Here is a 26636-nt window from a genome sequence, read left to right on the forward strand (position 1 = left end):
GACGACTGGACGCTCGGTATTTGCTGTGCAGTGCAGAGCAAATATAGTTGTGAATGAACCCACCCTCGCACGAAAACGCATACGCGACTGCCTCTCCCTTTACATGCTAAAGCTGGTCGCTCCCCCTGGAAGACACATGCGTTAATCATATGACCGACTCACGCTGTTCGAACCAGCCACACGTCATTCGATGGCTGAAAAGACAGCAACACCTGGAGCAGTGGCAAAATAATCATCAACATCCGATCGATATTGAGGTACAGCTTAGCGTCTCGGCAGAGGCCGCTGCTCACGTACACATATTCCTCCAAAATGCCTTGCCTCGACAGCTGCAGGGAGGTTGTGGTACGCAGGATTCGTGCTCTCTTTCGTGCAATCACGTTTGCCTCGAGCTGTACTGCTTCTTCAGGTTCTCGTAATGCTGGATCTCTGCGGGTGATACAGATGGTACAACCTGCGAAAGCGCACTCATGAAGTGTTCTTGGCTGACGGGCACTCGTAGCTCCTCAGGTGACAATCGATTAAGAAGGAGGCGGATTGTCATGGGGCTCGACGAGTAGCAGTCCTCCGCGTTGATTTCCTCTGAAACACCGCACACATTTCAGAACAGGTCAGTCAAACCACTTGCCGCCCCAAATTTACAAGTACGAAATTCATACCAAGTTGCTGGTCGAGAGCCTCGACTCGATCCTTGAGTGCAGCGGCTAGTGCGCTAGAGCTAAGCGCGTAGAAGTCAGCACCCGTAAAGTTGGTCGGGCAGTGCTCCACGACAGCTTCCAGGTCAGCGTCCTCTGCCAGCGCGAACTTTCTAGTCTGCGCCTTGAGAACCTTCAGCTGTGCCGATTTCTCGTTGCAAATGCCCAGGTACAGCAATCGGTCAAAGCGGCCCGGACGCAGCAGTCCCGTTTCCAGGAGATCCGGGCGGTTTGTGGCTCCAATCACAAAAACTTGGTCGTTGCCGCCGCCACTAAGTCCATCGATCTCAGTCAGTAGCTGCGAGACCACGCGATCCATGACACCTCCAGAGTCCGAACCACGCCCGCGCATCGGTGCAAGTGAATCGAGTTCATCGAAGAAGAGAATGCAAGGCCGGCAGCTGCGAGCCTTTGCAAAAACCTGCCGTACATTCTTCTCACTCTCTCCGATGTACATGTTCAGCAGTTCCGGTCCCTTTACACTCAGGAAGTTGAGGTTGCACTCGGTTGCAATAGCCTTAGCTAGCAGCGTCTTTCCCGTTCCAGGAGGCCCATACAACAAAATGCCGGATCGCTGACGTACACCACTAGCGAAAAGCTCCGGGTGCTTGATCGGTAACTGTACAACGTCTAGGATTTCGTCCTTCACATCTTCCAGGCCACCCACGTCTGTCCACTTCACATTCGGAATGGAGGCGTTGCCAATATTCGCTGACGATGCCTGTGCTTGCTGACTCTGGGCAGCTTCCTCCATGTCCTTTGCCGACACAGAGCATTGATGAGGGAGGTCATCAGAGTCTGCAAACACCAAGTCTTCTAAGGATTGCTCACTGGTGTCAGTCTCGTCACCGAGAATTCGTTCAATCGCAAGGCTTCCAGCATCTGCCAGCATCGCCGAAAGCTCTCCATACGTCCGACCCGCAGTCAGTTGGGCAACTTCCTTCAAGTCCACATCCTCACTCAATTCAATCGACGCTGCCATGTGCTGCAAGAACTCGAGTCGTTTGGGCTGGTCGGGTGCTTCGAGATGCATTTCATACAGAAAGCACTGGCGGATAAACTTGGGCACTTCATTCACGTCTTCTACACACGCGATCAACGGGATGCTGTGCTGGTTTTGACTGAGTGAGCGAATGCACTCGGAGAGGACGGCACCGATCCGCAACTCCGCCTCCTCGTTATCTTTTTCGACTGGGAAGAGGTGGCTGATATAAAGAAGGCATGGTGATAGTGCTTGGGCCTTGGAAACTTGATTCCGCACGTTCTCCAGCAAGTGAAGCTCCGACTGCCCTGTCAGTTCTGTGAACGGCACCTCCACAGTGACCACACCCAACTGCTTCGCCACTTGGTGGACGAGCGTTTTCTTGCCGACACCTCGAGCACCGCTGAGCAGCACGGATACCGGGATTTCACACATCTGAGCCGGGTACAGCACTTCGTACAGTTTCTGCTGGGTGGTCGATGACAGCGGCGAGTCAAACGGTGCAGCAGCTCCACGATATCTACTCTGCGCCATGAAGTGCTTGATCGTAGCTTCATCCGGGGACGGAGCGGACGTCGACGAGCCTTGCATGAGCTCCGTCGCATCCGACACAGTCAAGGCCAATGCATTTTTGTTGTCTCCGTCAATCTTCTCAACTCGGAAAAACAGGAGCGAAGTGTCGAGGTCCAACGTGGGGGGCATGAACTCCGTCACAGCCTCCGTAGGAACCCCGTCTTCTGGCAGCATACAGGCAGCAGGCACCTCCACGCACTTGTACGGCACGTAGTTGGCCTTGTACCGTTCGTTCTCCTTGGGGACGTGAGACTGCGTTGTCTCGCGCAGCTCCACGGCGAAAACATCTCCGGCTTGCAGCACTTTTGGTGTTGCAAAATAGGCTCGAATGGCGTCCAGCAGCCCATCTCGTTGCTGCATCAGAGCGTGTTGGCGACACGAAAGGCTCGACACCAAAAGGGGTGCAATCATTGCGTACGAAGCGGACGCAGGCTGCTCTTGGCGTTTGCGACGGAACGGCATGGAAGGCTGTACTGCAAGTCCCAGCTCTTGAGGCAACGCAGCACGAATAGACAACTATAACAACAAAACTTACTCCAGTAAGTATCCATGGAAATCACACGTCGTACTTGTCAACGCACCGATACAGCAACATGGCTGCCAGTGACCGAGTGCAACTGGATCCCGAGGTTGAAAGCCAAAAGCGGCGAGAGCGTCACGTCCCCCATCCCCACTTCGTCCAATTTCGCATTAGCGTCGGCAGCGGCAACTTGCTCTTGATCGCTTGAGTTCACTATGGCCTGCGGCAACAAACACAGTCTGGCGACGTGGCTGCGCTCCTGGAACTGGAGCGTCACGAACGAGTCGTGCACCACTCGCAGACGTCGAAGCAGCGACAGGTCGGATGTGACCACGAGCGTGAGCGCGTCGTCCGCAGAGCCCAGAGAAGAACCACCACGCGCACTCCACACATGCCCGTGAACAGTGTGCAGCTGCCTGCTAGAGCCGTCGTCGGCAGCGGAGGAAGCGAAGGACGAGAGCCACATGCGACCGTGGACACGAGTGAGCGAATGATGATACGCAAGCAGTTTGAAGCTCAAGGCGGCGGATGTTGCGCTATACGTGGACCACCTGACGAATGTTGCGCCATCTGTGCACCACTTCGATATTCTCATTTAAGTACGACTCGCCCTCGGTGAGAGATCTTCATACAAAAAATACAGACGACGATGAGCAAGCCGGCGGACAAGAAGACGGGCAAGGCGACGCAGGCGGAGAAGGCGCCGGTGCTCGTGGTAGTAACGGAGGAGGACGACGAGTTTGAGGAGTTCGAGGACGCGGACTGGAGCGCGCAGGCGGAGGAGAAGGAGGCGCACATCAAGCAGCAGTGGCAGGACGACTGGGACGTCGACGAGGCCGACGACGAGTTCTGCAACCAGCTGCGGAAGGAGCTGCAGAAGACCAAGTAGGCGACCGAGAAGCAACAGGACAAACATGGCTGCTGGGAACAGGTTGCAAGACACAAGACACACTACAACGGACGGGCTGCTGCATTGAACTAAGTCTCAGTAATAAAAGGCGCAATTCTCTTGGTCTGTCGTTGAGGTTTCTCTCTATTTCTACCCACACAAAAGCGCCCACGTTGCAGCTGCAACGTGTGCAGCCTATTCCTGCTTGTCCTTGAGGTGCGCAGGCACGTCCGGCTCGAAGAGCGCGTCACGCTTCCACTCGGGCACGTACTGCTTAAACTGGGCGGCCTCCCTTTCGTCATCCAGGTCGAAAAAGTCCTCGGGCTTGACATCGGGCAGGCTGCTGTCGCGCGGGCGGCGCGCGTGTTTGGCCTCCTTGGCGGCCTGCTCGACCTTGGCCTTGGCCGCGGGGTTGAGCAACAGCTGCGCTTGCTCAAGCGTCACGCGCGTATTCATAAGCTTGTCCACGGGGTCGCGCACCTTGAACGTCTGGAAGCGGATGATGGGGAAACTGTTCTTGAGCTTGGCCTCTAGCTCCTGCAACACGGCGGGCGACGTGTTGAACTGCTGCACCACGAGTTTCCCCTCGTAGTGGCGCTGCAGCGCGCCCCACCGACGGTCCTCGATGCCGTAGCCCAACCGCTTCTCACCGCGGTTCTCCGTGGCGCGGATCACGCCGCCCTGGGACGTGATGAGCGCCGCGCAGTCCTGGAACACGCGCGCCACATCCTTGGGCGGAGACTTGAGGTTCGTCAGCAGCACCTGCTTGTACAGCGGCATCTCGGCTTGGTATGTGAGGCGCACATTAGTCGGGCGGCGCCACCGATTACTTTTGGCCAATGGCAGGACAGTTGTGTGGCTAACATAAGCTAGTGTATGACACATCAGACTGATCTTGAAAGGGTGTTTTGAACAGGTTGCTGTCATGGGGCGCCGGGGCGTGCAGCAGCTCTCACCAGCGCAGTGGAGGGACGCGCTGGACCAGCAAATCCGCGAAAAAGAGCAGCAGCAGCGGCGGAGTGAGAGTGGAGAAGGAGATGCGCCGCTTGGAGCGCCGCAGAGGCGGTCGCAGAGCGCGCCGCAGCAGGAAGAAGGCGATGCGCAGCCGATTCGGAGCGTTCCAGAGTTTGAACGAGCTGCCACATGCAACGAAGGAGATGACGACAGTCAAATGGTGAGAGGGAGACGAAGGTTCCAGCAACTGCAGTCGAAGGACGAGTATCTCAAAGGGCTACAGGATCAGATCGAGGAGAAGAAGGTGCGTGGGTCAAAAACGGCGGATAGAGTCCACTGGTAATTGCTGCCGCTGTGTCTTGCTGTTTATGATGCAGCGACTAGCTCAAGAACAACTGGAGATGGAGCGGTCTCGACGACGGCGTGGGTCTAGGAGTGAAGAAGAGGATGCTGGTGGTCGGGGGTATCGTTGGGGAGAAGAGCATGGGGCACACAGCAACACTCGTGAGGAATCTGTGGCGGGTATTGAGCTGCACGATAGACTGGATGATGTGAAGTTGACGGCGGTGTCGAACCAGCATGAAGTCGATCCCCGTCAAGCCCCGGTGCTGAAAAATGAAGTAGCAGTCGACCCTGAGGCCATTTCGAAGATTGCGATTTTTTGCGAAGAGCTCAAGAAGCAGAACGAAGATGTAAAGCGGCAGCTGTTGGAGCAACACGCTGTCCTTGCTAGTCTGCATTCGACGCTTGCAACAGACGCTGACAGAAAGGGGCCTGTAGATGGATCTCGACGACGGAATTCAGCGTTGCCCGGCAGCGTAGAGCTGGATGGGAAACTACAAGCAAGTAATATGCCTGAGGCTTCAAGCATGAAGAAAGCCCAAGCTAAAGGTTTTGAAGTGAAGTCAGTCGCAGCATTGAAGACTGCTCCACGTCCGCGGCCGGCGCGAGGTGAAACTAAAATTCCTCTTCCATCCAAACGACCTCCGTTTTCGCTACGCTCTGCCGGCGTCAATATTGTCAAAGGTTTGATTCCTGAGAGTGCAACCCAGCCAATCTCACCTTTGAAGAGAGCGGAGGCGAAACTTGGTCCTGGTGAGCGTCGAGACAGCACTCGTACTGAGAAAAGTGCGATGCCGCTCGAATCCTCGCGTGAGGGCTTGGCCGAAGAAGAAATTATGAAATCCAGCCAAGTTAAAGCTAATCACTCCGAAAGTGGAGACGCTAGCGAATTTCAAGATCCATTCCCAGAGAGTGAAGCGAAGAGAGAAGTTTCACCGACGAGTTCAGAGAAGGAAATCCGTTCAAAGAGCAGTGGCGACTTGAATGAAGCCCGTGTCCGCGTGAATACGCAAGAGGAATGCAATGGCGTCGGAGATGAACGACCAATGGATGCCGAAAGCAAATTGGTACACAACTGGGAGACTGGCAGCGAGTTGCTGAATTGCACATCGATCTCCATACTCGACGGCCCAAGCTCGTTGATTCCACTCGATCGATCAGTAGCGCAACTTTTCTAGTCCAAAGGTAGTATCAAATGGCCCCTTTTTGACAGCCTTTCAAACTGAAGCCAGGACTTGTGGAAAACAAGCGATTTCGATTCTTCAAGCTTTGTGCAAGCAACGCTTTATCAGCCCTGTTGTTCGACCACAAACGTATCTGTGTGCGCAGCCCGTGCGCTTCCTACCCGCTGCGTGAAGGCATTGAAAATGCTGAGACTCCCGAACGGAAAACCAACATAACAAAGATCATGAAGGACTCACGATTGAAAATGTACACTGTGTCCGGGTCCTGCTCCATTCCTCGCCAGCTCGTTGCGTCAGACATGAGCTAGAATCCGAGTCGCACAGTTGAGTGATCAACTCCCATGTTTCATTAGACCAATTTGGTGCGTGAGTCCCTGTCCTTCATCATCATCAGAATATTTTGCAGCAGCTCGTCGTCGCTTTCAACATCCCAAACCTGAGTACTTGCTTCGGCCATGCGCATTTCGAGAGCAACCAAGTGAAACTCCGTGTTTGCCGTCGCCACAAGTATTTCCTTTGGTTTCCGCCTAGCAGATTGTATCATCTTGCTTTTGTGCGTACCCAACTCGATGGAGAGGCTACGGATGAAGCAACGGTAAATCCAAATTCACTCGGTTTTACCGTGCTGCCCTTACACGAGCACATTGCTTCACTTCAGGGGCCCGTGAATAATGTTTTGTGCGTAGAGAACTTGCAAGCCTGCGGCAAAACTATACGAACATTTGCCAGAACAGCGATTAAGGCCTAAGAAATCCCGTTTACCGCGTCCTCGAGTATATCCTCGAACACATACACGTACATCTGGGAGCTGCCGATTTGGAAGTGCACGGCACCGTACATCCTCAGAATATGCGTCGTGGGGATCACTGGATTCTGCAGCAGACCGTTCCAGAGCTGGGTGAGGCTGGCTTGTCAGCGGACTCACGCTGTCGTGAAGGGCGTGCATTTGTTTACACGCAAGCGTGCAGAGTTGACCGCACTCCGGGTTGTGGTCGTATCGTCGGCGGAGATCTGAGGCTGTTTCGAAGAGGAGGAAGGTCAAGATTTACATGTTAACGAACATGACGAAGTACTCGTGTCCTTAATTTCGCAACTGCCCGCCGGTAGAACGTGATACCATGAGTCGCATCAGCTTCTGTTGCTAGGTTAAGTTTCCCAACACAGTCCATGTACAGATCATGCGGGCTCTGATAGCTTTCAATCGCCATGCAAATTGCGCACGACACCAGAGCATTCCCGCATGCCTTGAATACGAGTGAACCATTTCCATCAAGCACTCGATGCATAATACAACGTTGAACTTGCAGAAGAGCGTATTATCGCCGACCTCGACTTGAACTGCGCGAACTCCTCCTCCTTCTCCTCCTCGCACTTTCACGGTCTCGACTGCTGCCCCGACTGCGACTTCGACTGTCACTGCGGCCCACATGTCGTCGTTTTGACCTGGATCTGTTACTACTTGTGGCTCTCATCTCCGATCTCGACCTTGACCTCGACCGGCGCCTGCTGTGACGGTACTCCCCTCTACTTCTGCTTCTCGATCTCCTGTCACGTCGGACCGACGGTCGGTGCTCTCTCTCACCCAACCGACGTCTTTCCCCGCTCCTGCTTCTAGTATCTCGACGTCGTCCTCTCGACTCCTCCGACCTTCCACGCCGTCTAGAGCTGCAATCCTTCCTCTCCATACATGAACTAACAGTCCGCACTGCATCTGCATCTTCATCCTTCACTGCATGTCTGTCCCCTGCCTGTTCTTGATGCTTGCTGTCCTTGTCCTCCGCCATTTGCACGCGTACGGCCTTGCCCAGGATTTCCATGACCCCATCTTCTCCACAGGCCTCTACGGCTCGCTGCGCCGCGTCACGAGCCGCGAATCGCACGAACGCGAAGCCTGGAGGCTGCACGAAAGCGTCAGAACCGCCCCTCAATCAGGATCCACACTGTCGACCGTACTTTGCGCGCGATCCAGACGCTATGGATCGTCCCGAAGCGTGCGAACTTGCTCGTGAGATGCCGCTCCTTGGCCTTGGGCAGCAGGTTCCCCACGTACACCCTGCAGGCCTCCTCCGTCGCCTCCAGCACCTGCTCCTCGCCGCCCATCCGATCACTGTCCGTGATTACGATACAGTACACTGTTAATACCGTCTTATAAGTCGTTAAAGCCAGGGGAATGTAATCGACCATCATTCCCTGTCTGGCGAGAAAGTCCCTCTTTCACATTCTCGATTCCTCACTGAAAATGGCGGACCTGCAGAAGGACGTGGAGGCGCTGGATCGCGTGCTGTTCCGCCTGGCGAGCGTGGATGACGAGCGCATGTTACAGGTGCTGCAGTCGCTACTGCCGCAGCTGCTTCGGCTCTTCCCGCGCTCGCTGGTCACTCCACTGGAGATTCAGCTGAAGGACAAGGTGCAGATCTTTTCTTATTTGTTTGTATGAGTAAAACGTTTTTTAACATTTTTATGTCAGATTTTACAAGTGGTTTCGCATATCAAGACGCGCCTACAGGCACTGACGTGCCCTGCACTTCCCCTGGACGCGCTGTGCCAAGTGCTGCAGACGCCGGAGCTCTCCGTCTTCTCGTACAACCTCGCGCTGCTCTTCGTGGGTGAGAAACACGTGTTTGTTGTTGCTTTCGACAGGTTTATTCGCTTATTTATTCTTGCTTTTTCCTGCGTGCAGAGCTGGGCTTTGGTGCGGCGTCAACGGAGCAGCAGACGACTGTGCTGGCTGCAGTCGCCAAGAAACTCTCGAGCTTCTCGGCTCCGCAGCAGGATACTTTCTTTAGGCTGCTGGTGTGTGCGCTGCCTGTCAGTGTTGCTGCTGTTTTTCCGAGCAAAAAGGATGCAGCGGAGGGAGAACAAGACACTGAGGGGTCGGCCTTGCTGAGTGGAGATAACCCGGAGAAGGACTACCAGGATGACGCCAATGTGGAAGCGGTGCTGGATTTTTTACTGGACCTGGTGCTGTATGAACTCCCGTCGTCGACAACTTCTGACGCGACGATGTACGGTCTGATGAAAACACGAGTGGAGCGACTGCAAAGAGTGAAGGTATCCGAGTTGAAGCGTGAAGCGCTTTACGAACGCCAGTTGGATGCCTTGAAGCTTGTAAAGGAAATGGAGATTCCGACGAAGTGCAAGATCCCAGTCTACCTCGCGGGCAGTGCGTCTGTTCACCACGCTGTGAAAGCATTTTGTGACGAGCAGTTGTCGCGTGTGATCAAGTATGAGGAAGAAGAGTTGGAGGACCCCGACGTGATGCGCCGAGTGATGACATTGATCCTTGGCAGTCAAGTCGCGCAAAGCTCTGGAGCTTTTGAGGGTGTCGACGTGATTTTGCTGGCTAATCGGTCACGTTTAGCTGATGCAAGTATACTCCAGGCACTAACACTCCTTTCGGCTTCAAAAGCAGCAACGAATGTGCTTCCAATGATGCTCCAACTATTATGCCAGTTGATGTTTGGCACTGAGGCTTCACGACCACCGAATGTTGCGAACAAGATTAAGTTGGCAAGCGTGCGGCTATGTGAGTGGACATTTCACCATTGCCAGCTAGTGTTGCTTGATGGTCTGCTCGGACCTGTACTATTCCCAACACTGCTGCGCTTACTGATGAACCCGCACGCCGAAAGCGAAGCATCCAGCGCAGAGTTTGTTCGCGAGTTCCGCCAGGGTGTGTACGAGTCACTGTCGTTGCTTGCAGCCCGCGCACCCGCACTGGTTGCAGCATCAGAGCAGGCTTTCCAGGTACTGCTTGTGCGTTGTCTTGCGGAAGAAGAGCAACGAACTGGTGCTGGGGCTAACGCTCTCAAGGCGTTTACGTCATTTGCAACCGCGTACGCTACCGCGGCTACTGCTGAAGTTCGTTCGAAAATACACCAAGAGCTTGTCGCATTGCTCAATGGCTCGAAGCTTTTCGATCCCAGTAAAAAGTATATGCGCGTACAAGCTGCAATTGCTGCTTGGTGTGCTGAATTATTGACGACGTCCGTGCCTAATGGAAATGACGATATCACCATGCGTTTTGCTCTGCTCCGCCTGGGGGGAGTTTCTGACGAAGACACCCGGCGCTTGTCGGATAAAGCATTGTTTGCAAAACCTTTGCCATCCACGGGTGCGCTGGCAAACAGCCTGCAATCCAATTTCTCACGCAAGGACCTGAAGAAAAGCATGCATGATATCGGGGCAGCCGAAAGCTGTGTTCGTTTCTGTGCCGAAGTTATGAAGGCTTCTCGAGAGAACAATAACCAAGGTAATGTCAATGATCGAAGATGTGTCGTGGAGTATATACTGCAGACACTGTTGGATCCAATGGGGGGGAAAGAATCTCCTACGGCAAAGACAATGTCGGTCTACGAGGCGGCAGCAAGTGCACTCGTGGAAGTGTGTGCATTTGACGTGGAAAGTGTGAGCACTATGCTGGCTCCTAATGTGAAGAAGCTTTACAGTGCAGTGGCTGTTAGCCAAAGCCGCACCTTTCTGTCCGACATTGCAACGATTGTGCTGTACACATGCAACTCCGGAGTGCTCTCTGCCAGCGAAGTTGTGTCAAACTTCGTCGAGGTTGGGCTGAACAAACTTGATATGATCAACGTATCAGAAAAGGAAGCATTGGGTGCGCAATACATTCTTGGTAGTGCTTTAAGCTACCTTGATGACAATGCAGTCAATGGGAATTCCATCTCGAACGAGGAGATGCAACAGGTTTTGCTGTGTTTTCAGAAGATGACTGCATTTTTCGAGGTCAAGGTGAAGCACGGCTCAAACTTTGCAGCGTATCCCAGAAGTGAAGTTGCTCAAAACGAGCAGGTTGCGCTGCTACGTAGTGTGATGGATGGTATTGGTCTGACTGGCACGCTAAAAAACTTTATGCGAAGCTCTGCGACTACGAGTGCAAGTGAGTGGAGTCGTCTAAAGGTGAAGGCACTTGGAGGTTTGCGACACGTCGTTGAGTGGAAGCTGAAGGCCGACCACTTCGACGATCAACTGAGTCCCAAGTTGGCAACGCTTAAACGAGTGGCGATCGAGAATCTAGGCAGGGCAGTATCTGGTCTACCTGGTAGTGGCTTATCTTCTGAGGTATCAAAAAGCCTTGAAGAGGCTTTGAACACTCTCCTTGAGCTCGGAGATGCAACTGATACCGAACTGCAGTTTGACATTGGTGAAGTGCTTGTCGCACTTGGAAACCACGACTCCGATGAAGAGTTCGCGATTGAACGCGAGATCAAATATTGTGATTTCAATGAGAATCGCGGAGCTGCCATTTTCGAGCGCGTGTTGGCGGATTATGCTGGATCTCGACAGCCTAAAGTGCGTCGTAACGCCACAATATGGCTCCTGTGCATGTGTGCGGCAGGCTTAGCATCATCTTCCGCAGGCGTATCGTCGCCTTTTAAGTCGTGGGCAAGTGTGCTGGGATCTCCTGTCTATTCAAAATCGCTGTTGGAGGTGCACGAGTTTTTCGTGACCATGCTGAATGATGCGGATGAAGTGGCAAAGGAGAGTGCGGTCAAAGGACTCGCTTATCTGCGACTGCGTGCACCGACTGACGAAATGGGCGTCCAGTTTAGCGACAGCTTATTCCGTCGGCTGCGATGCTTTCGTGCTTTCGCGTCTACACCTGATTCCGCCGATGACAACGGAAGTGACCCAAATAACGACGGATCAAGCGAAACAGCGACTACTGCAACTGCATCTTCGTCGTCCTCACCAAGCACTACCGTTGAGAATGCTGCCTATCGTGAGGTCAGTAACGTTGCGGCAGACGTTGGCGATCCAGAGCTCATGTACGCGCTGCTATACCTGAGCACTGCTGACACGATTTGGGGCTCGTTAGCGTCGTCGTGTGCGTCAGTCACAATATCGCCCCAGGCTCGATCACGCGTGTTTTCTTTCGTTGCAATGGATAAACAGTTCCGCGCTTCGATCGTCGACAAAGCCGGTAGCCAATGGATGGCTGAAGACTACTCCAACAAAACGAAGCTGGTACCGTGGCTGTTTCTACTCAAGTTCCATTCTAACAGCAAGGTAGCAGCAGTTATGGGCAACTTGTGGGAGTTTGCCAAAGGGAACTCCGCCGCTGCCGCGACAGCGAAAGGAGAAAAATCTTTGTTACGACAAAATTGGACTCTCCTGTTCGAATTTGCTCTGGCTCGGCTTGAAAACGCTAGAAATTTTAAGTATCGTGAAGCTGCATGCCTTGCGATTCTTGACCTCCTCAATGGCGCCGAGGCTGATGACGTTCGGGAAGATTTCTTACGACTCTGGAAGACGGCATCACGTGCAGTTGACGACGTCATGGAGGCAGTTGCATTGTCAGGAGTGAAGCTTTACCGCTATCTAGGCGAGCTGAGCTTGCGTGTAGCTGCAAACGACGCGGTGTGCCGTTCTCAATTGCTGGAGTTTTTGATTGAGGATGGAATCGTTAGCAAAAACACTATCTGCCGTGCACTGAGCATTGACGTTTTGCTGCGCCTTGTCAAAACATTGAAGGCGGATGACATGCAGGACCGGTTGGCACCGCTGGTACTCAAGCTGCTGGAGTATTTGTCTTCACTGGAAATGCCAGAGTTACAGTACGCGCAATTTCACGTGGAAAAGAAGGATCAACTTGAGCGCTTACGCGTATCAATAAGCCAGACAGGACCTGTGGGTCAGCTTCTGGAGTTGGCAACAGCCCGGCTTAAAGAGCTCGCCGGCTCGGCAGGTTGCGTAACAGTAGTCACTGAGCTCGTTCGCGGTGTAGCCAATCTGTTGAAGTTTGGTGTGGGTCTCAACACACGAGTTGGTACTGCCAATTTCGTGGTAACTCTTGCAGGTGAGCTGCCCTTCGAGCTCCGTAAGTGCAACGGCGCGGAATTGTTACTGCGCCGTGTACTCATTCCTTACGTCGGTGCGAAGACCTCGGCGGAAAATGACCAATACGGCGACGAAGAGAGCCGATACGGTGGTGTGAACGGAAGTACTTCGGCGGAGGGATCTGGTTCAGTTGTAGGAGCGACGTCAGGTTTGGCGGATGGGCTAGTCATTCAGAGCTACTGCCGGGCTGCTGCCTACTTGTGTCCTCTGGTGGATGCACCTACGGTTCGTGAGTATGTCCGGTCTGGCATCTTCGCTTTTAATGCCTTCAGCAAAGCCGCGAGCAAGACTGCTAGCCTTTCTTCTTCTCCCCAGAGCAACAGTGATGAAGAACCCAGCAGTCAAGAGGAAGATGGCTCCCGACCGAAAACACTTCAAATTTATACAAGTCGCTTCTTGCTGATCAGCGCACTGGCAACGAAGGAGTTAGTCAAGAAGGTGCCACCGATTGCAGATGCGGGCACAGTGGTGAGCGATGATCTGCGGAACACCTGGTACTGCACGCACGTTTTCCCTGCAGCATTTATCGGCCAGTTCGCTGCCACTGCTGCCCTCAACAGTTCGTGGACGGCTGTATTGGACGAGTTACCCCCAACGGTGCTGTACGCCTCAAGCTCGTTGGATGCTGTACTCCACGCTATCGCGCTACTGTTGGCACATCCTGCATGGGATACGCGCCACCAGGCAGCGCGTGCTTTGCAAGCCATCTTCGCGAGTGCCACATACCGTTCAAAATTGTCACCGGAGCAGATAGCACGTATCTGGCAGGAACTACTGAATGCTGTACCAGGTCGCCTATGGAAGGGCAAAGGTGTCATTTTGGAGTCTATCGTGGCGCTGGCAACTGTGAAAGTGGAGTCGACGGGTACTAATACCGATGACGAGTGGATGCACAAATTGTCGTTGCTTCTTGTTGACGAATGTGGGCGAGCTTGGAAGAACCAGGATTTAGCGTACCTCGAAAGCGCGATCGTAAATCTGGGGAAGTTTTCAGCTCTCCTGCCAGCCGAGCAAAACGAGTTGCGTGCTTCCAATGTTTGTTCTCTGCGAAGTTCGTTTGCTAAGTGGATGATCCAGAACGAAACCGAGTCACCCGAGGCTTCGAAAGCGACGTTGCCTCCACTGCTCATCAAGTGTATTTTCGAGGCGCTAGCACTAATATGGCCTCCCTTGGCACCAGGCGAAGAAACAGCAAGCGGTGCCAATGATGCGGCAGTGGAAACTATGTTGTGGCTGTGCGCGAGTGTGGATTCGCCGCACTTGGCTGCCTGGAGTATCCGCAAAGCCATTTTCCAGACTCTGGCAGCTGTCGTGGGTCGTGCCCCAGTCCATTCACTCACCGGAAACAGCAGCAGCGGCGTCGTAGAGCGCGTCATTGAGAGCTGCTGTGGCTCGTTTGGTGTGGCTGACGGAAAGTACTCGATGGTCCGAGTGGCTGCAGCTGGAGCTCTTGCAGCGCTGCTTCAGCGAGCAGGGGACGACCCGGACATATCATTGAGGCTGGTCGTGCAGCGTGAACGGGTGTCGGTTGCGATGCAGACACTGTTGGCGAGCGAAGAAGCATCAGAGCAGCAAGCGGCTTTCAATGTGAAGACACAACTGGTGCAGATGCCTTAAGAGGTCGAAGACGTTAGAAAATAAACTACGGGATAGTTTGTACCCGTGCATCATCATGCGCTCGCAGTTAACCTTAGCTGGAGACTCTGGCAGCAGCACAGGATGCATGCCATTCTCGGGATCATGTAAAATGTGCACCTGCGAAGCATCGTTTCACACCGAGATTCAATGCTTTTTCTTCTTCTTCTCCTTCGTCGTGCTCTTTTTCTCCTTCGTTTGCTCAGGCAGACCTGCGTCCGCTTCGCCTATTGGGTAACAAAAGTTTGGTCGTGCCGACCACGGGAACACTTTGAGGAGGTCAGCAACTAAGCTGTGCATCCACAACATACATTATTGTTAGTACTGAGCTGGTTTCCATCCATCCAAGGTTACAGCCCAGGAGCACACATACCTCACGGCTTTTTTACGGAAGCTTTTGTTCTTCCGCATTACCAGTCGAACCAGATGTAGCAATTCCTCGAGCTGTTTGCACTCTTTTCGGGTAATTCCAACACCTTTGACTAGTCCCGATAGCATTCGCAGGTTGTTGTTACACTGACCAGCCCCACAATCTTTAAGAACCGGGGTTTTAGTCACGGCGGCTGCTGCAAAAAACTTTGTGGTCGCCTCGAGCAGGGGCTGAAAGTACCTCTGCTTCTTTTGCCGCGGGTTGGAAGTATCACCCCGTAATTTACTCAAAACCTGAGCCCCCGACTTGGTGAGTGCATGGAGTTCGTGAGCGTTCTCGCATCCTGGGACTGTCGAGGAGGAGTCCAGCATCGGTGGAATTGACGCGAAATCCAATGTCGGAACGAAAGACGACGCAGTCATCTCTTCCAGCCACTCGCCCAGAGCTTTGATCCTCAAGTTCTGCGCCGTGCTTTCTTTAAACGCAGCTATGCGGTTATCCATCTCATCCAGGAGCAGACCGAGCTTCGGGTCATCTCGTGGCTGCCAGTCGTCGAACTTGTCCGTTGTGAAAATTCTCTTCACTAAACTCGCGAATTCTTTATGAGCCGTGACACTATACCCGCCAGTCGGGATGGCTTGAATCTCCCACAACGTCTGCTCCAATTTATCTCGCACAGTTTGTGCGTCTTCCTCTGGAATCTTCCTCCTCACCGCTGGCGTCGGGGACTGCGACAAGTCCAGCGCCGCCGCCTTGCGCTTTTTGCGACTCTTTGGCGGCGACACCTCCACCACTTCTGGCTCGTCGTCATCATCGTCTTCGTCGGATGGCAGTTCGTACTCCGAGGCAGTGGAGGACGCCGCGTCTGGCGATGGTTTCGTCCCCGAATGAGGAACAGCAGCTGCAACTGAAGCGGCTACAGGGCCCGACGTTGCAGATGCCATAGTATGGTGCAGGATCCGCAGCAACGGGCCGATTTGGTTGCAGGAATCGCCCAGGTGGCGGAAAGACGCTTGCACCTGCTCCGACGCGTTGAGCACCAGCGTCTTGTGCAGCTCACGCGACGCCTGCGCCACTTTCACCGCCCGTTGCAGCGCGACCACCACATCTTGGACTCGGCTGTTGGCCTTCTGCAACTCGTCCAGCACGGCGGCCTCGCAATGCTGTCGCAGCTCGGCGTCGTTCAGCCGCGACAGAATGGCGTCCATTGGTTTGGACGATTCTGTAGATGCGTCATTTGCCGAATTTTGGAAATATTTTCCGAATTTCGGGAAAGACCGAATTTCGGGGCTCGAACGGATATTGCGTGTTGAAATCCACCGAGGACGAGAGAATCAAGGCTACTGCTCACGAGGGAAGCAAGGCGAGGCCGATACTCAAGCGATGGAGACTTGATTGTATGAGAGACTATCAAGTTGATCCAAGGGCTTGCCTTTCGCCAAGTGAGTGAGTCAGCCGGGAAAGACCTGCACCTTAGAGGATACTTGTGCTTCAGCAGCTTGAAAAGCTCGCCATGAAAGCGTCAAACTTGGCATGCTGAGAGCAGATTCTATTTCCGAGAATGAATGTCTGGAAGGCGCGTGCTCGTTGCAGACCGCTTCTGGACTTCCTGTTTGTCGGTGCTCCACATGCAGGTTCAAGCGTGCAGCGACACTCTGCAGCACCCTTGCGAATCCACGGTGCTGCTGCTGGTTGCACTGCTTGGAGACTCCATTGAGGCAACACGGCGAGTAAAAGCTCTGCGACCTGGCCCCGGGGTAATCTGCGTTTTGGTGATTACGCCGCGTCGATTCGGCCCGGCTCTGTCCGCGCACCGCAACTGCGTCTTTCTCTGGCGTCCCCACTCATCACGTTGCACACGAACGCCACCGAGACTCTTGGGGAGCGAGCGGCCTGTATTGCAGCTTGCCTTATATCTGCCTTGCACACTGAGGTGCTGCTGGAGGCGGCAAGCACCCAATGCAGCATTACACTGATGGCGCTGATGGCGCCCGCTGTTTTCCGGATCGCTGGCGGCTGTCGAGCTGTCACCACAGCCGACCACACATCATCCTCGCGGCGACCGCTCTTGTTGCATGTACTCCAAGGCGAACCTATTTGACACTTGCGGCCGCGGCCGATGCAACATGTCTCGGTGTTTCACATGGCCGGCGGGCGTGTTTCCTGCGAGCATTCCGTCAAACGCGGCGCAACCGGAGAATCCACGCTGGGAGAATGATGGCGGGCGGCGGTGATCCATCAAGCAAACGCTGCCCGCCGGGAGCAAATCGTCTGCAGTCTCCGCTTGCAGGCCGCGCACGAGACTCGCACACCACGAGTCCGCCCAAGCAAGTCGCCGCTTGGGTTGACACCGCGAGTCATCTTTCGGCGACGCAACTCTAGCGAAAGCGTGATAGCCGGGGCAGCCCATCACCCCGAGCGTCGATTACGTAGCGACCCACCACACGCCGGAGCTCATTCCGCAATTCGCGCCGCCAGGTTCAAGCCCATGAGTCCCGCCTTGAAGCGCAAGCAGCCCAGCTCCGCCGCGCGCAAGCTGCGCAAGTCCTGCTCGTTGCCCACGTGCACGAGTCCGCCTGGAACCTGCATGCACTGCACCTGCGATGGGCGCTGTGGCCGGCACCCCGCGGGCCTGTGCGGGGGCCGCCGAGAGGGCTCCGGCCGCGGTTGCAAGCGCGAGGGCTGCACGCGCGACGATCGCTGCCTGCACAGTAACCGCGCCACTTGCTGCCACTGCCGCAACCTCGTGTCGTCTTCTGGGAGAGCCGCCAAGCGGCCGCGCGTGACGGTGCCGCTCGCGCTCACGCAGTCGCGCGTTCAGCTACTCCCCGTGGCCCCGACTAGCAAACCACAGCCGCAGATGGCGTCGAGCGACGAGATGCTGGAAGCCGAGCTGCGCGCGTTCCTGCAGGATGCCAACCTGGGCGGAGACCTGTCGCTCTGCGAGTTCAAGGAGTGGGCGTCCAGACGCCAATACTGCAACTTAGTGGTGCTCGTGTGTGGCACGCAGTTCAACCTGCACAAACATCCGATGCTGCTCGAGAGTCACAAGCTGCACCAGATGGCGCGCCAGATATCGGCCGACGAGAGCAACTTCGGGGGAGCTGTACCAGTGCTGGAGCTGCCGGCGTTCCCCGGAGGCGCCGAAATGTTCGAGACGCTGGCTATTTACTGCTACACGGGGGAGATCTCCTTCTCACTGGCCAACCTCGCGGCCATGAACTGCGCCATTGAGTTCTTAGAGATGCGCGACGATATCCGACTGAGCGCCAAACGGTTTCTCGACCAGCACTTAAGCGAAGGCTTGAGCGGCTTGCTGCAGGTAGTCAACGCGGCGCAGACGCTCGCGCAGGCACAGCCCGAGCTCTTCCACTCTGCGTGTGGAGCTCTGATAGAAACATGCCTTGCGGCGTTGGTGGAGCGAGGCGAGACGCTGGACGTAGACGCCATGCTGCAGCTATTCACATTACCCAGCGAGCTGTTCGTGGAGCTCACGCAGCGGATGATTTCCGCCAAGCCGCGGATATCCGTCCGAACCACGTCAGAGATCGCAACCGAGCTGTGCGTACAAGCGAAGCTGGCGCAGCTGCACCGAGACGCGCAGCGCAGCCTCAGTCCGAGCCACTGCAACCGCGTTCTGGCGGAACAGTGCGTGCAGCTGCTGCAGGGCGCGTCTGTTGAGGCGGTCGAGTCCATCAAGGCGGAGGAAGCGGAGACCTGCGAGGAGCCGCTGGACCTGACCATGCTGTTTACGAGCGACGTCAAGTCGGACAAGATGATCATCAAGCTCATGGACGACGACCTGCCAGTGCCCACCGGCAGCCCACGAGTCGATGCGTCCATCTGCTTCGCCGAAGACAGCTTTCGCTTCGGTACCCACACACTGCCAGAAACCTTCGTCGTGTAGCTGCCGTCGCCAATTTACCAGCCTTCATATCGTTTTTCGCGTAGTGTCCACAGCCTCGCCCCCCAGTCGAGCGGCGCGGCTCAATAACTCTAAAACTGAACTTTGGTCGTCAACCTGCTTGCACATTCAGCAAGTTGCCTTTTGCATGCGACGAGGGCATAGTGAAAGGCAAAGAGCACGACCGCTTCAACCACCGCGCCAAGTTTGCGACTAGCAAAGTGGAATATCGACCAATCATAATATCGTATTGATTATTTCGGCCAATTGCAGCAGAGATACGCTGCTTCCACTGTTTCTGTCATCTCCGTCTTTCTGGGACGTAATACACACTCACATTTGCCCAGCTGAGCCCTGTCCCACAATAAATACTGCGGTACCTCCATGAGCCCACTTCTCGATTCGCCACGCAAGACTCAAGACGCGATGGCCGCCACTGCAACCTCCGCCAAGGCCACGCCCTCGTCCACGTGGATCGGCTACGTGGCCATGGTGCTGCTGGCCATGCAGTTCGGTCTGCAGCCCATCCTGTACAAGGAGTTCGCTGGCCATGTCAAGAACCGCTCGGTGCTCGTGATCGCCTGCGAGGGGTGCAAACTGCTGCTCTCACTGCTCTCGCTGCTGTCCTCGGGCGCGCTGGGCCGCGTCGTCAAGACGTGGAGTCTGCACGACAGCCTCATGGCCTCGGGTCTGCCCGCTTGCACCTACGCCGTGCAGAACGTGCTCATCCAGGTGGCGTACCAGCACCTGCCGTCCATCGTGTTCAACCTCATCAACCAGACCAAGCTGCTGTCCGCCGCGCTTTTCCTCTACTTCCTCATGGGCACGCGCTTCTCGCTGCAGCAGTGTCTGGCCATGCTGCTGCTGCTGAGCGCCGCCGTGCTGCTCTCGCTCGCCAAAGACGGCGGCGCCGATGACTCAGCCGCTCCCGCCATCTCTGTCGAGCTCGGTCTCGTGCCCGTGCTGTTGGCCTCACTGCTATCAGGCCTCGGCTCTGCGCTCACGCAGCGCTCCATGCAGCAGCACAAACGTGATGCCGCCCTCGTCACCATGGAGCTGTCGGTCTACGGCAGCCTCTTCCTCATGCTGCCGGCCATTTGGTCCACCATCGTCAAGACGCCCGTGTCTGAGTCGCCTGCTGCTAACGCCCTCGCCAACATGGACAAGGTCTTCGAGGGCTGCGACTACTACACGATCATCCCCGTGGTGAGCAATGCTCTGGGCGGCCTGCTCGTCGGCACCGTCACCAAGCACGTGGGCGGCGTGCTCAAGTCGTTTGCGCTCATCTGCGGTATCGCCTTCACGGCCTTCGTCGAGAGCGTCGTGTACGGCGCGGTGCTGCCCAACGAGGTGTTTATCGCCGCTGGCCTCGTAGCCACGAGCATGGCCATCTACTCCAGCTTCCCGTATGTGAACAAGGAGGTCAAGACCAAGACCGAGTAAACTGTAGCAGCAAGTTAATGACGCCGACTGTAGCGACGAGCTTGCCTCCTGTCGGCTGTATAACAATGCAATACATCCTGGTTTGCCTAGATCACGAGATCACGGGCCTGGATCTGTTTTCAGTGGTTGTGTTAGGGTGACGCTGTCATTGTAGACACCTACAACTGCTGGGCACACTTGAGACTAGACAGCAGCTACCCACTGCCTCCACATTCAAACTGACCCCCTGCCTGTACAAGCTAACCTGGAAACCCTTCTACTTGGACAACACGTCGAGCGACACGATCAAACCTCTGGAGCACGTGTCTATCGGCACGATCATCGACACGGGACTGCTTCTAGGTGTGGTGCATGCTTTGACAGGCACAAACCACTTGAGTGCTCTCACTGTACTGAGCGCAGGGTCCTCTTGGCGTTAGTGTCAACTCGGAATGTGCTGGGGCTGCGGCCACTCGACCGGATTGATCGTCGTGACTGTGGTCTTCCTCGCAGCCAGCCAAGAACTGGACGTGGACGACTGCGATTTTCTGCTCGACCAAGCGCAACGTTGGCGATCGCAGTACTGCTCAGCCTCGCCACTCACTACCTGATTGTCCGCAGCATAATTCGGCAGTGCCCTGCTGTGGACCTTGACCACCACCTCCAAAGTTGCGTGCAGCGAGTCATTAGTACCGACCCCGGAATTTGAAATCGTCTCGATCGATTACGGAGAGGTGGCTGCCTATCTCATGCCATTATGCGCCTCCTCCATCGTACTAGTGAGCGTCTTCACGGCGCTTTATGGCAGCGCTATCCAGGTGCTTGTGGCACACCAGGCTCGGGCAGCTTTACCGTTGACCACGGCCTGTGGTTCTCAGGAGAAGTTCTCCTGCACTCAAGGACAAATCGTGATCGGTCCAACTTGAAGCTCGAGAGGCGTCATCGCGTCATTCGCCAATCAGAGGGTGTTAAACAATTACCTCTATGATTACATAACATGTAATTTAAATTAATATCAATATAAACATACCCACATGACTCTTACAACAAATAAATAGTGTAGAGAGCGGAAACGAACAATATCGCTATAATTGTATCTACGCCTATCCACTATCAGATATCATAGCGTACGTGCGTGTCAAAGGGCGAGCGTCCCTCATACCAAGATCCTCCCCCCATGGGCGCCGCAGACACCGTTGCCGCGCTGGAAGGCGCCTCGCTGCCTGGCATCGTGGCCACGGGTCTGCTGCTCGGCCTGGTGCACGTGCTCACGGGGCCCGACCACCTGAGCGCGCTCATCGTGCTGAGCGCCGGGTCTTCGTGGCGCTCGTGTCAGTTGGGCATGCGCTGGGGATGCGGCCACTCGACCGGATTGATCGTCGTGACTGCGTGCTTCCTGGCGCTCAACCAGCGGCTGGACGTGGACACTTTCGGCAGCTACTGCGATTTCATGGTGGGTTTCCTCATGATCGGCCTCGGTCTCTGGAGTCTGCGCTACTACTGGCTGTTAAAGCGCAAGCTGCAACATGTTAAGGGACCGGCTGGAGAGATGACCCCGTTGCAACTGGAAGCAGATGTCCAGGAGGACAGCGACTCAGAAGTGCAAAAGATATTGCAGCACCACCATCTGGACCACAAAGGTCCTACAGCGTCCACCGAGACAATTCCACACAAGAAAACGTGCTGCTTCGGCCTCATCACGGCCGACATCAAGAACCCGCACACGCAGAAGCTAACAGCCTTCGCCTACGGGACGGCCCACGGCCTCGCGGGCACGGGTGGCGTGTTAGGCGTGCTGCCAGCGGTCATCCTGAACGACTGGGCCAAGTCGTCCGCCTACCTCGGTGCCTTCTGCGTCTCCTCCATCTTCACCATGGGCGGTTTCGCGGCGCTGTACGGGGAGGTCACGGGTCGCATGAGTCGCTTCTCCGATTCGTCGCTCGTGCGCGTCGGCATCTTCTCGTCCTGCGTGTCGCTCTGCGTGGGCGTCATGTGGGTCATCCTCGTCTCGACCGGCACCTTAGACGAGGTCTTCGGATGAAGATCAAGGCTGGTTGCAATACTGAACGACGCGGTAATACAGTGAGTGTTCAAGGTTACTACGTGTATCCCTAATCGTCTGCTTTGATCTGCTTATTCATCTCCAAACACGTGATTCAGTACGCCCGTAGCTTGAAGTGTTATCCACGTGATCCCTACGACTATCGAGAGCGTGGACGATGCTATAGCAACATTGAAAGCTGCAGTAGGAGAGCGCGCTCTCCCTCCACGCTGTGTTAATTCCCCGTAAAGTGCAGCGAAGGACCCCATCGACAAGATGGAACTCCCGCAAAAGAATCCGAGATACATCAACGCCCTGAGAGTGTCCTTCTGCATGGCAAGCGTAGGTAGCACTGCCAATAAACAGCCAGGCCCAGCTGCTCCATGCACGATCCCGACGCCTATGCTGGCTGCTGCCGTTGCCGTGAGCGGCATTTTCGCACTTGGATCGCTCGGTGCTTGCAGCAAAACGTAGGAGGCGTCTTGGCACTGCACTTGACTCCAGAGAGATGTAGGCGACGAGGCCAAATGCCGAGGACTAGTAGGCTTTTGGGCCTCATTGTAGTCCTTGTAAGCACTGAGCATCGTCCAGACTCCAAGCAGCACGAGACAAACACCTGTGAGGTATTTGCAAGCGGCACTGAAGCTGCCGTTTGGCGCCAACGCGTGGCCCACCACGAATACACAGATCAGCGCGACCGCCAAAATGCCAAGTGAATGGCCACAACCCCACTGTGCGCCGAGTACAAATGCCTGTCGCCATGTTTTCCCATTGGAAAGAGCCACCAACGCTCCCAGGTGGTCCGGCCCTGCAGTAATCGTCACAACGGGGTTAATCTAGCAGCAGATTGGGAAGTATTATGACCTTGTGCATACCTGAAAGCACGTGAACGATGCCGAGTGAGGTGGCTGTGAGAGCAACTTGCCACATTGAGCGGTGCAGCAGACTCGACGCGTCGTGCTCCATGGTGTTCAGGCCGGAATGAAGATATGCTGGTAAAACGACTCTTCATCAGCGAACATGCTTGCTGGAATTCGTATTGGTTATTTTGTCAGTGTATGTCTGAGGAAGAGGTAACGATTGATACTAACACGCTGATCCTCAAACGGCGCTGGCGAGCAGACTTTGTAGTTGTTGCAGGTATCGTGCCCTTGGTTCGGCGTTGACAATGTCTATTCCCCAAAGATGGCGGACATTTGGCCTGTCGCCTGTAGTCCGATCCAGGCAACGCCGACGATGAACGAGAAGAAGGCCGAGATAATGCCGATTCGGAACTCCATTACCAACGAATTCCCGCCAAGGCGACCTGTGACTTCGCCGTAGAGAGCCGCGAAGACGCCCATGATGAAGATCGAGGCAACACAGAAGGAGCCCAGGTAGGCGACAGACTTCAGCCAGTCGTTCAGCACCACAGCGGGTAGCACACCCAGGATACCACCGGGTCCAGCAAACCCGTGAATGATTCCAACAAGTAGAGCCATGATCTGCGCACACAAGAAACTGCGTTAGTCTAGCCCAGAAGCATCAAGCATACTGGCTCAAGCTGGCACGAACCTTTTGCGTCGCTGGGTTCTCGAAGCTCATGTTTTGGCAACACGTCCAGCTCTTGGGGTGCATTTTCGAGGGGTTTACCGGCTCAACCCCGTGAGATGTCAACATTCTTGCAGCATCTTGCGATGATCCATCGTCGGATTTGAGCAGCAGGTGAAAGGAAGAAGACGGTGAAGCCAACACGTCTCCATGCTCTTTCGTCGACGAATTTGGCGACGTCGTAACCTGTGGTGCAGCATCAGGAGACGCTACACTCGAAAATCTAGTCTGCGAAATCGGCACGAGCTCCACCAAATTGGTGGGCGTGGCACCTGCACTGCTTCCCTCTGCATGTCCACCCTCTCTTCCTTCCCCGCTCTCCAGCGACTGCACGCCTTCCTTCAGCTGCGTCTGGTACTTTTCACGCACGTGAACGCCCGTCCAAACACCCAACGCGATCATGAAAAAGCCCACGACGTAGTTGAGGTAACCGCCCACCGCGTCCAGGTCCACCGTCTGCCCTGCCGCGAAGAAGATGAGCGCCATGACAATGAGGCCAATGGAGTGGCCGCAGCCCCACCGGATGCCCAATGCGAATGCCCTCCACGAGGAGCCTGTGGTCATGGCAGCCAACGCACTCAAGTGGTCCGGCCCTGCAGAAGAAGAGCTCAGTTTACAGCTTTTTAGTCCTTTGCGAGGTTATGCGCTTACCTGTGAGAACATGCACCACACCCAGGAGCAGCCCCGTGGAGATGATTTTGCCCAGCGACGCGCCCGACAGACTGCTGTGCTCCTCACTAAGCCACCGAGTCGTGGACTCCATCGTTGTTATCTCAAAATGGCAGCGGATTTGACTAATTGGTGATTAATTCCTACAAAAGCCAAGACAAGTAATCAGCCAATGAGACGGCGGCAGCGCATCAGTGCTGGCTCTCGAGCCGGTTCATGTTGAAGTGAACGTGTGGTGCATATTCAAGGGCTGAGACGGAGCAAGATCTGTATTGACCATGCGCCATAGTCTTCGGAATGGCAACGAGCTGCAGAGGGGTAAGAACAAGTTGGTGCCCCACTGCATGGACAGTGTTGCTCACAGTGACCGACCACAAGAGCCTAGCAAAGCCTTGCTTCTCCGATTATTAACCGATCTTAAAGACAATCGTACGAGGTAAACGGATACATGGTACTCAGGAATGGAAAAATGCAACACTTACCTCTCTCAGCCAGAACTAGGCTCCGGTGGCAGGCAATAGGACCAGTTTGGCGATCAGGTTGACTGCTTCACCCATATCCGGACGGTCTTCGATGTCCACAGCAATGAGCCGACTGATCACGTTCCATTCCTCGTCATCGAATGTTTTATCGGGCTGCTCGTAGGGCGCTCCACTAAGAACCCTCTCCATCACTTCATCATCATCGTAATATCCAAATGGTGGGACCTGCGTCTTCGCTTCGATCATGCACATTCCCATTGAGTACACATCGGACTTGTACCTGGGCAGCGCGTCGTTCGCTTCAACCAATTTTTCACGGGGTTTCCAACGCACTGATTCTGCTGCAAACTGTTGAGTCTGGTTACTATAGCCCGCAGAGATGGTTCTGATGCGAGAACAGTCAAAGTCCGAGATCTTCGGCGTATTGTTTTCTCCAATCAAGATATTTCCGCTCTTAAGGCCGTCGTGAACGATGTGGTGCTCATGGAGAACCTGAAGACCTTGCGCCACTTGCAGAAACATGCTCCAGAACATATCCTGGTTCTCCAGTTCGCTGAAGAATTGAAAGATGTTGCCACCAGGAGCATTTTCACACACAAAGAACGGTTGTCTAGCACGATGGCAGCCGCCGTGAAGCTGAATTATGTTGGGGTGCCTTGGGAGCTCGTACCAGAGCTGCAGCTGTCTCAGAAACGCCAACTCTGAGTCGATACTCCGATCAAACATTGACTTGATAACGACGTCCTGGATGGTTCCGTCACGACGGCGCCATGTGCCATAGTCTACGGTGCCGTAGGTTCCAGCACCAACGAGCCCACCCTCATTCACTTCCACGTCTCTCTCAGGAATGAACCACCGGAAGATGGACAGGATATTATCTGTCTGTCCTTGAATACCGGCCACCGTTTCTGAGGTGATAACACGAGCCTCGAGGTCAAGAGCGACTCGCAGGCGCTCCAATGTCGCCCGCTTGAGATCTGGCAGTGGTCCGGGTGTGTTTCCTTCCAGCCACGTGTACATCTCCAGCATTGCCGTCGTCACCTTTTGTTCGCTCGCCATATCTCGGATCAACATGCGAGCAGCAGTACCCGTGACCAGGGATTCGAGTTGTTGGGCCTGAACCTCACACCCATGACTCCAATCGGCCATCCATTGGTCGTTTGCAGCATATTCAATACCCACGCAGATGGCGTCCAGCCTCGAGTTGAGCTCTCGAAACGTGTAGGCGATCGTGTCAGCGCCAGCGAGACGCTCCAATAAAGGCTGCCGGCGTAGGAGCTTCATGAACCTTTTGAGGAGCTCACAGTATTTGTTCTTCCACTGGTCATCATGCACTGCGACGGCGTGATGGCAAGCGTTGAGTCGATCGAGGAAGCCTTCGAAAAAGACGCTGCACTCAGGTTTGCGCGGGAACCTCGGGGGGCATGCGGCCAGCACCTGGCGACTCGATGGTGAGCCGGGAATCGTCGTCACGGGGAAGCTTGGGTCATCAATAACAGCGTCTTCCATCTTGACCAGTGAGGACT

At 55.0% G+C, this 26636-nt stretch overlaps 13 protein-coding genes across 13 annotated transcripts; 6 read left to right on the forward strand and 7 right to left on the reverse strand.

Annotated features, from left to right (window-relative positions):
* Positions 1 to 376: 376 nt before the first annotated feature.
* Positions 377 to 3236, reverse strand: KRP23_2817 (Peroxisomal biogenesis factor 6; the record flags this gene model as incomplete). The annotated part of the gene is made up of 3 exons (XM_067887596.1): positions 377 to 582; positions 660 to 2766; positions 2832 to 3236. 3 exons carry the CDS (start codon positions 3234 to 3236, stop codon positions 377 to 379), a joined length of 2718 nt encoding a protein of 905 aa, XP_067750171.1.
* A 183-nt stretch (positions 3237 to 3419) lies between these two features.
* On the forward strand, positions 3420 to 3659 carry KRP23_2818 (uncharacterized protein; the record flags this gene model as incomplete). Its single annotated transcript, XM_067887597.1, has 1 exon — positions 3420 to 3659. One exon carries the CDS (start codon positions 3420 to 3422, stop codon positions 3657 to 3659), a length of 240 nt encoding a protein of 79 aa, XP_067750172.1.
* Positions 3660 to 3854: 195 nt separating this feature from the next.
* On the reverse strand, positions 3855 to 4439 carry KRP23_2819 (30S ribosomal protein S6; the record flags this gene model as incomplete). Its single annotated transcript, XM_067887598.1, has 1 exon — positions 3855 to 4439. One exon carries the CDS (start codon positions 4437 to 4439, stop codon positions 3855 to 3857), a length of 585 nt encoding a protein of 194 aa, XP_067750173.1.
* A 145-nt stretch (positions 4440 to 4584) lies between these two features.
* On the forward strand, positions 4585 to 6133 carry KRP23_2820 (uncharacterized protein; the record flags this gene model as incomplete). The annotated part of the gene is made up of 2 exons (XM_067887599.1): positions 4585 to 4917; positions 4991 to 6133. 2 exons carry the CDS (start codon positions 4585 to 4587, stop codon positions 6131 to 6133), a joined length of 1476 nt encoding a protein of 491 aa, XP_067750174.1.
* A 660-nt stretch (positions 6134 to 6793) lies between these two features.
* Positions 6794 to 8239, reverse strand: KRP23_2821 (RNA-binding protein Rsf1; the record flags this gene model as incomplete). Its single annotated transcript, XM_067887600.1, has 3 exons — positions 6794 to 6849; positions 7827 to 8037; positions 8093 to 8239. The coding sequence occupies 3 exons, from the start codon at positions 8237 to 8239 to the stop codon at positions 6794 to 6796; spliced, it is 414 nt and encodes a 137-aa protein (XP_067750175.1).
* A 139-nt stretch (positions 8240 to 8378) lies between these two features.
* Positions 8379 to 14614, forward strand: KRP23_2822 (Proteasome adapter and scaffold protein ECM29; the record flags this gene model as incomplete). Its single annotated transcript, XM_067887601.1, has 3 exons — positions 8379 to 8546; positions 8607 to 8745; positions 8820 to 14614. The coding sequence occupies 3 exons, from the start codon at positions 8379 to 8381 to the stop codon at positions 14612 to 14614; spliced, it is 6102 nt and encodes a 2033-aa protein (XP_067750176.1).
* A 165-nt stretch (positions 14615 to 14779) lies between these two features.
* On the reverse strand, positions 14780 to 16210 carry KRP23_2823 (uncharacterized protein; the record flags this gene model as incomplete). Its single annotated transcript, XM_067887602.1, has 2 exons — positions 14780 to 14924; positions 15006 to 16210. The coding sequence occupies 2 exons, from the start codon at positions 16208 to 16210 to the stop codon at positions 14780 to 14782; spliced, it is 1350 nt and encodes a 449-aa protein (XP_067750177.1).
* A 1280-nt stretch (positions 16211 to 17490) lies between these two features.
* On the forward strand, positions 17491 to 18909 carry KRP23_2824 (putative BTB/POZ domain-containing protein; the record flags this gene model as incomplete). Its single annotated transcript, XM_067887603.1, has 1 exon — positions 17491 to 18909. One exon carries the CDS (start codon positions 17491 to 17493, stop codon positions 18907 to 18909), a length of 1419 nt encoding a protein of 472 aa, XP_067750178.1.
* Positions 18910 to 19332: 423 nt separating this feature from the next.
* On the forward strand, positions 19333 to 20349 carry KRP23_2825 (UDP-N-acetylglucosamine transporter ROCK1; the record flags this gene model as incomplete). The annotated part of the gene is made up of 1 exon (XM_067887604.1): positions 19333 to 20349. The coding sequence occupies one exon, from the start codon at positions 19333 to 19335 to the stop codon at positions 20347 to 20349; it is 1017 nt and encodes a 338-aa protein (XP_067750179.1).
* A 1156-nt stretch (positions 20350 to 21505) lies between these two features.
* KRP23_2826 (uncharacterized protein) lies at positions 21506 to 22369 on the forward strand (the record flags this gene model as incomplete). The annotated part of the gene is made up of 1 exon (XM_067887606.1): positions 21506 to 22369. One exon carries the CDS (start codon positions 21506 to 21508, stop codon positions 22367 to 22369), a length of 864 nt encoding a protein of 287 aa, XP_067750180.1.
* Positions 22370 to 22461: 92 nt separating this feature from the next.
* Positions 22462 to 23335, reverse strand: KRP23_2827 (uncharacterized protein; the record flags this gene model as incomplete). The annotated part of the gene is made up of 2 exons (XM_067887607.1): positions 22462 to 23177; positions 23245 to 23335. 2 exons carry the CDS (start codon positions 23333 to 23335, stop codon positions 22462 to 22464), a joined length of 807 nt encoding a protein of 268 aa, XP_067750181.1.
* Positions 23336 to 23541: 206 nt separating this feature from the next.
* Positions 23542 to 24722, reverse strand: KRP23_2828 (uncharacterized protein; the record flags this gene model as incomplete). The annotated part of the gene is made up of 3 exons (XM_067887608.1): positions 23542 to 23853; positions 23924 to 24552; positions 24611 to 24722. 3 exons carry the CDS (start codon positions 24720 to 24722, stop codon positions 23542 to 23544), a joined length of 1053 nt encoding a protein of 350 aa, XP_067750182.1.
* A 403-nt stretch (positions 24723 to 25125) lies between these two features.
* KRP23_2829 (Tyrosine-protein kinase Btk29A) lies at positions 25126 to 26619 on the reverse strand (the record flags this gene model as incomplete). The annotated part of the gene is made up of 1 exon (XM_067887609.1): positions 25126 to 26619. One exon carries the CDS (start codon positions 26617 to 26619, stop codon positions 25126 to 25128), a length of 1494 nt encoding a protein of 497 aa, XP_067750183.1.
* Between the last annotated feature and the right edge of the window lie 17 nt (positions 26620 to 26636).

The sequence above is a fragment of the Phytophthora ramorum genome, assembly GCF_020800215.1.
Source record: "Phytophthora ramorum isolate Pr-102 chromosome Unknown Phyram_PR-102_s0002, whole genome shotgun sequence".
Lineage (NCBI taxonomy): Eukaryota > Oomycota > Peronosporomycetes > Peronosporales > Peronosporaceae > Phytophthora > Phytophthora ramorum.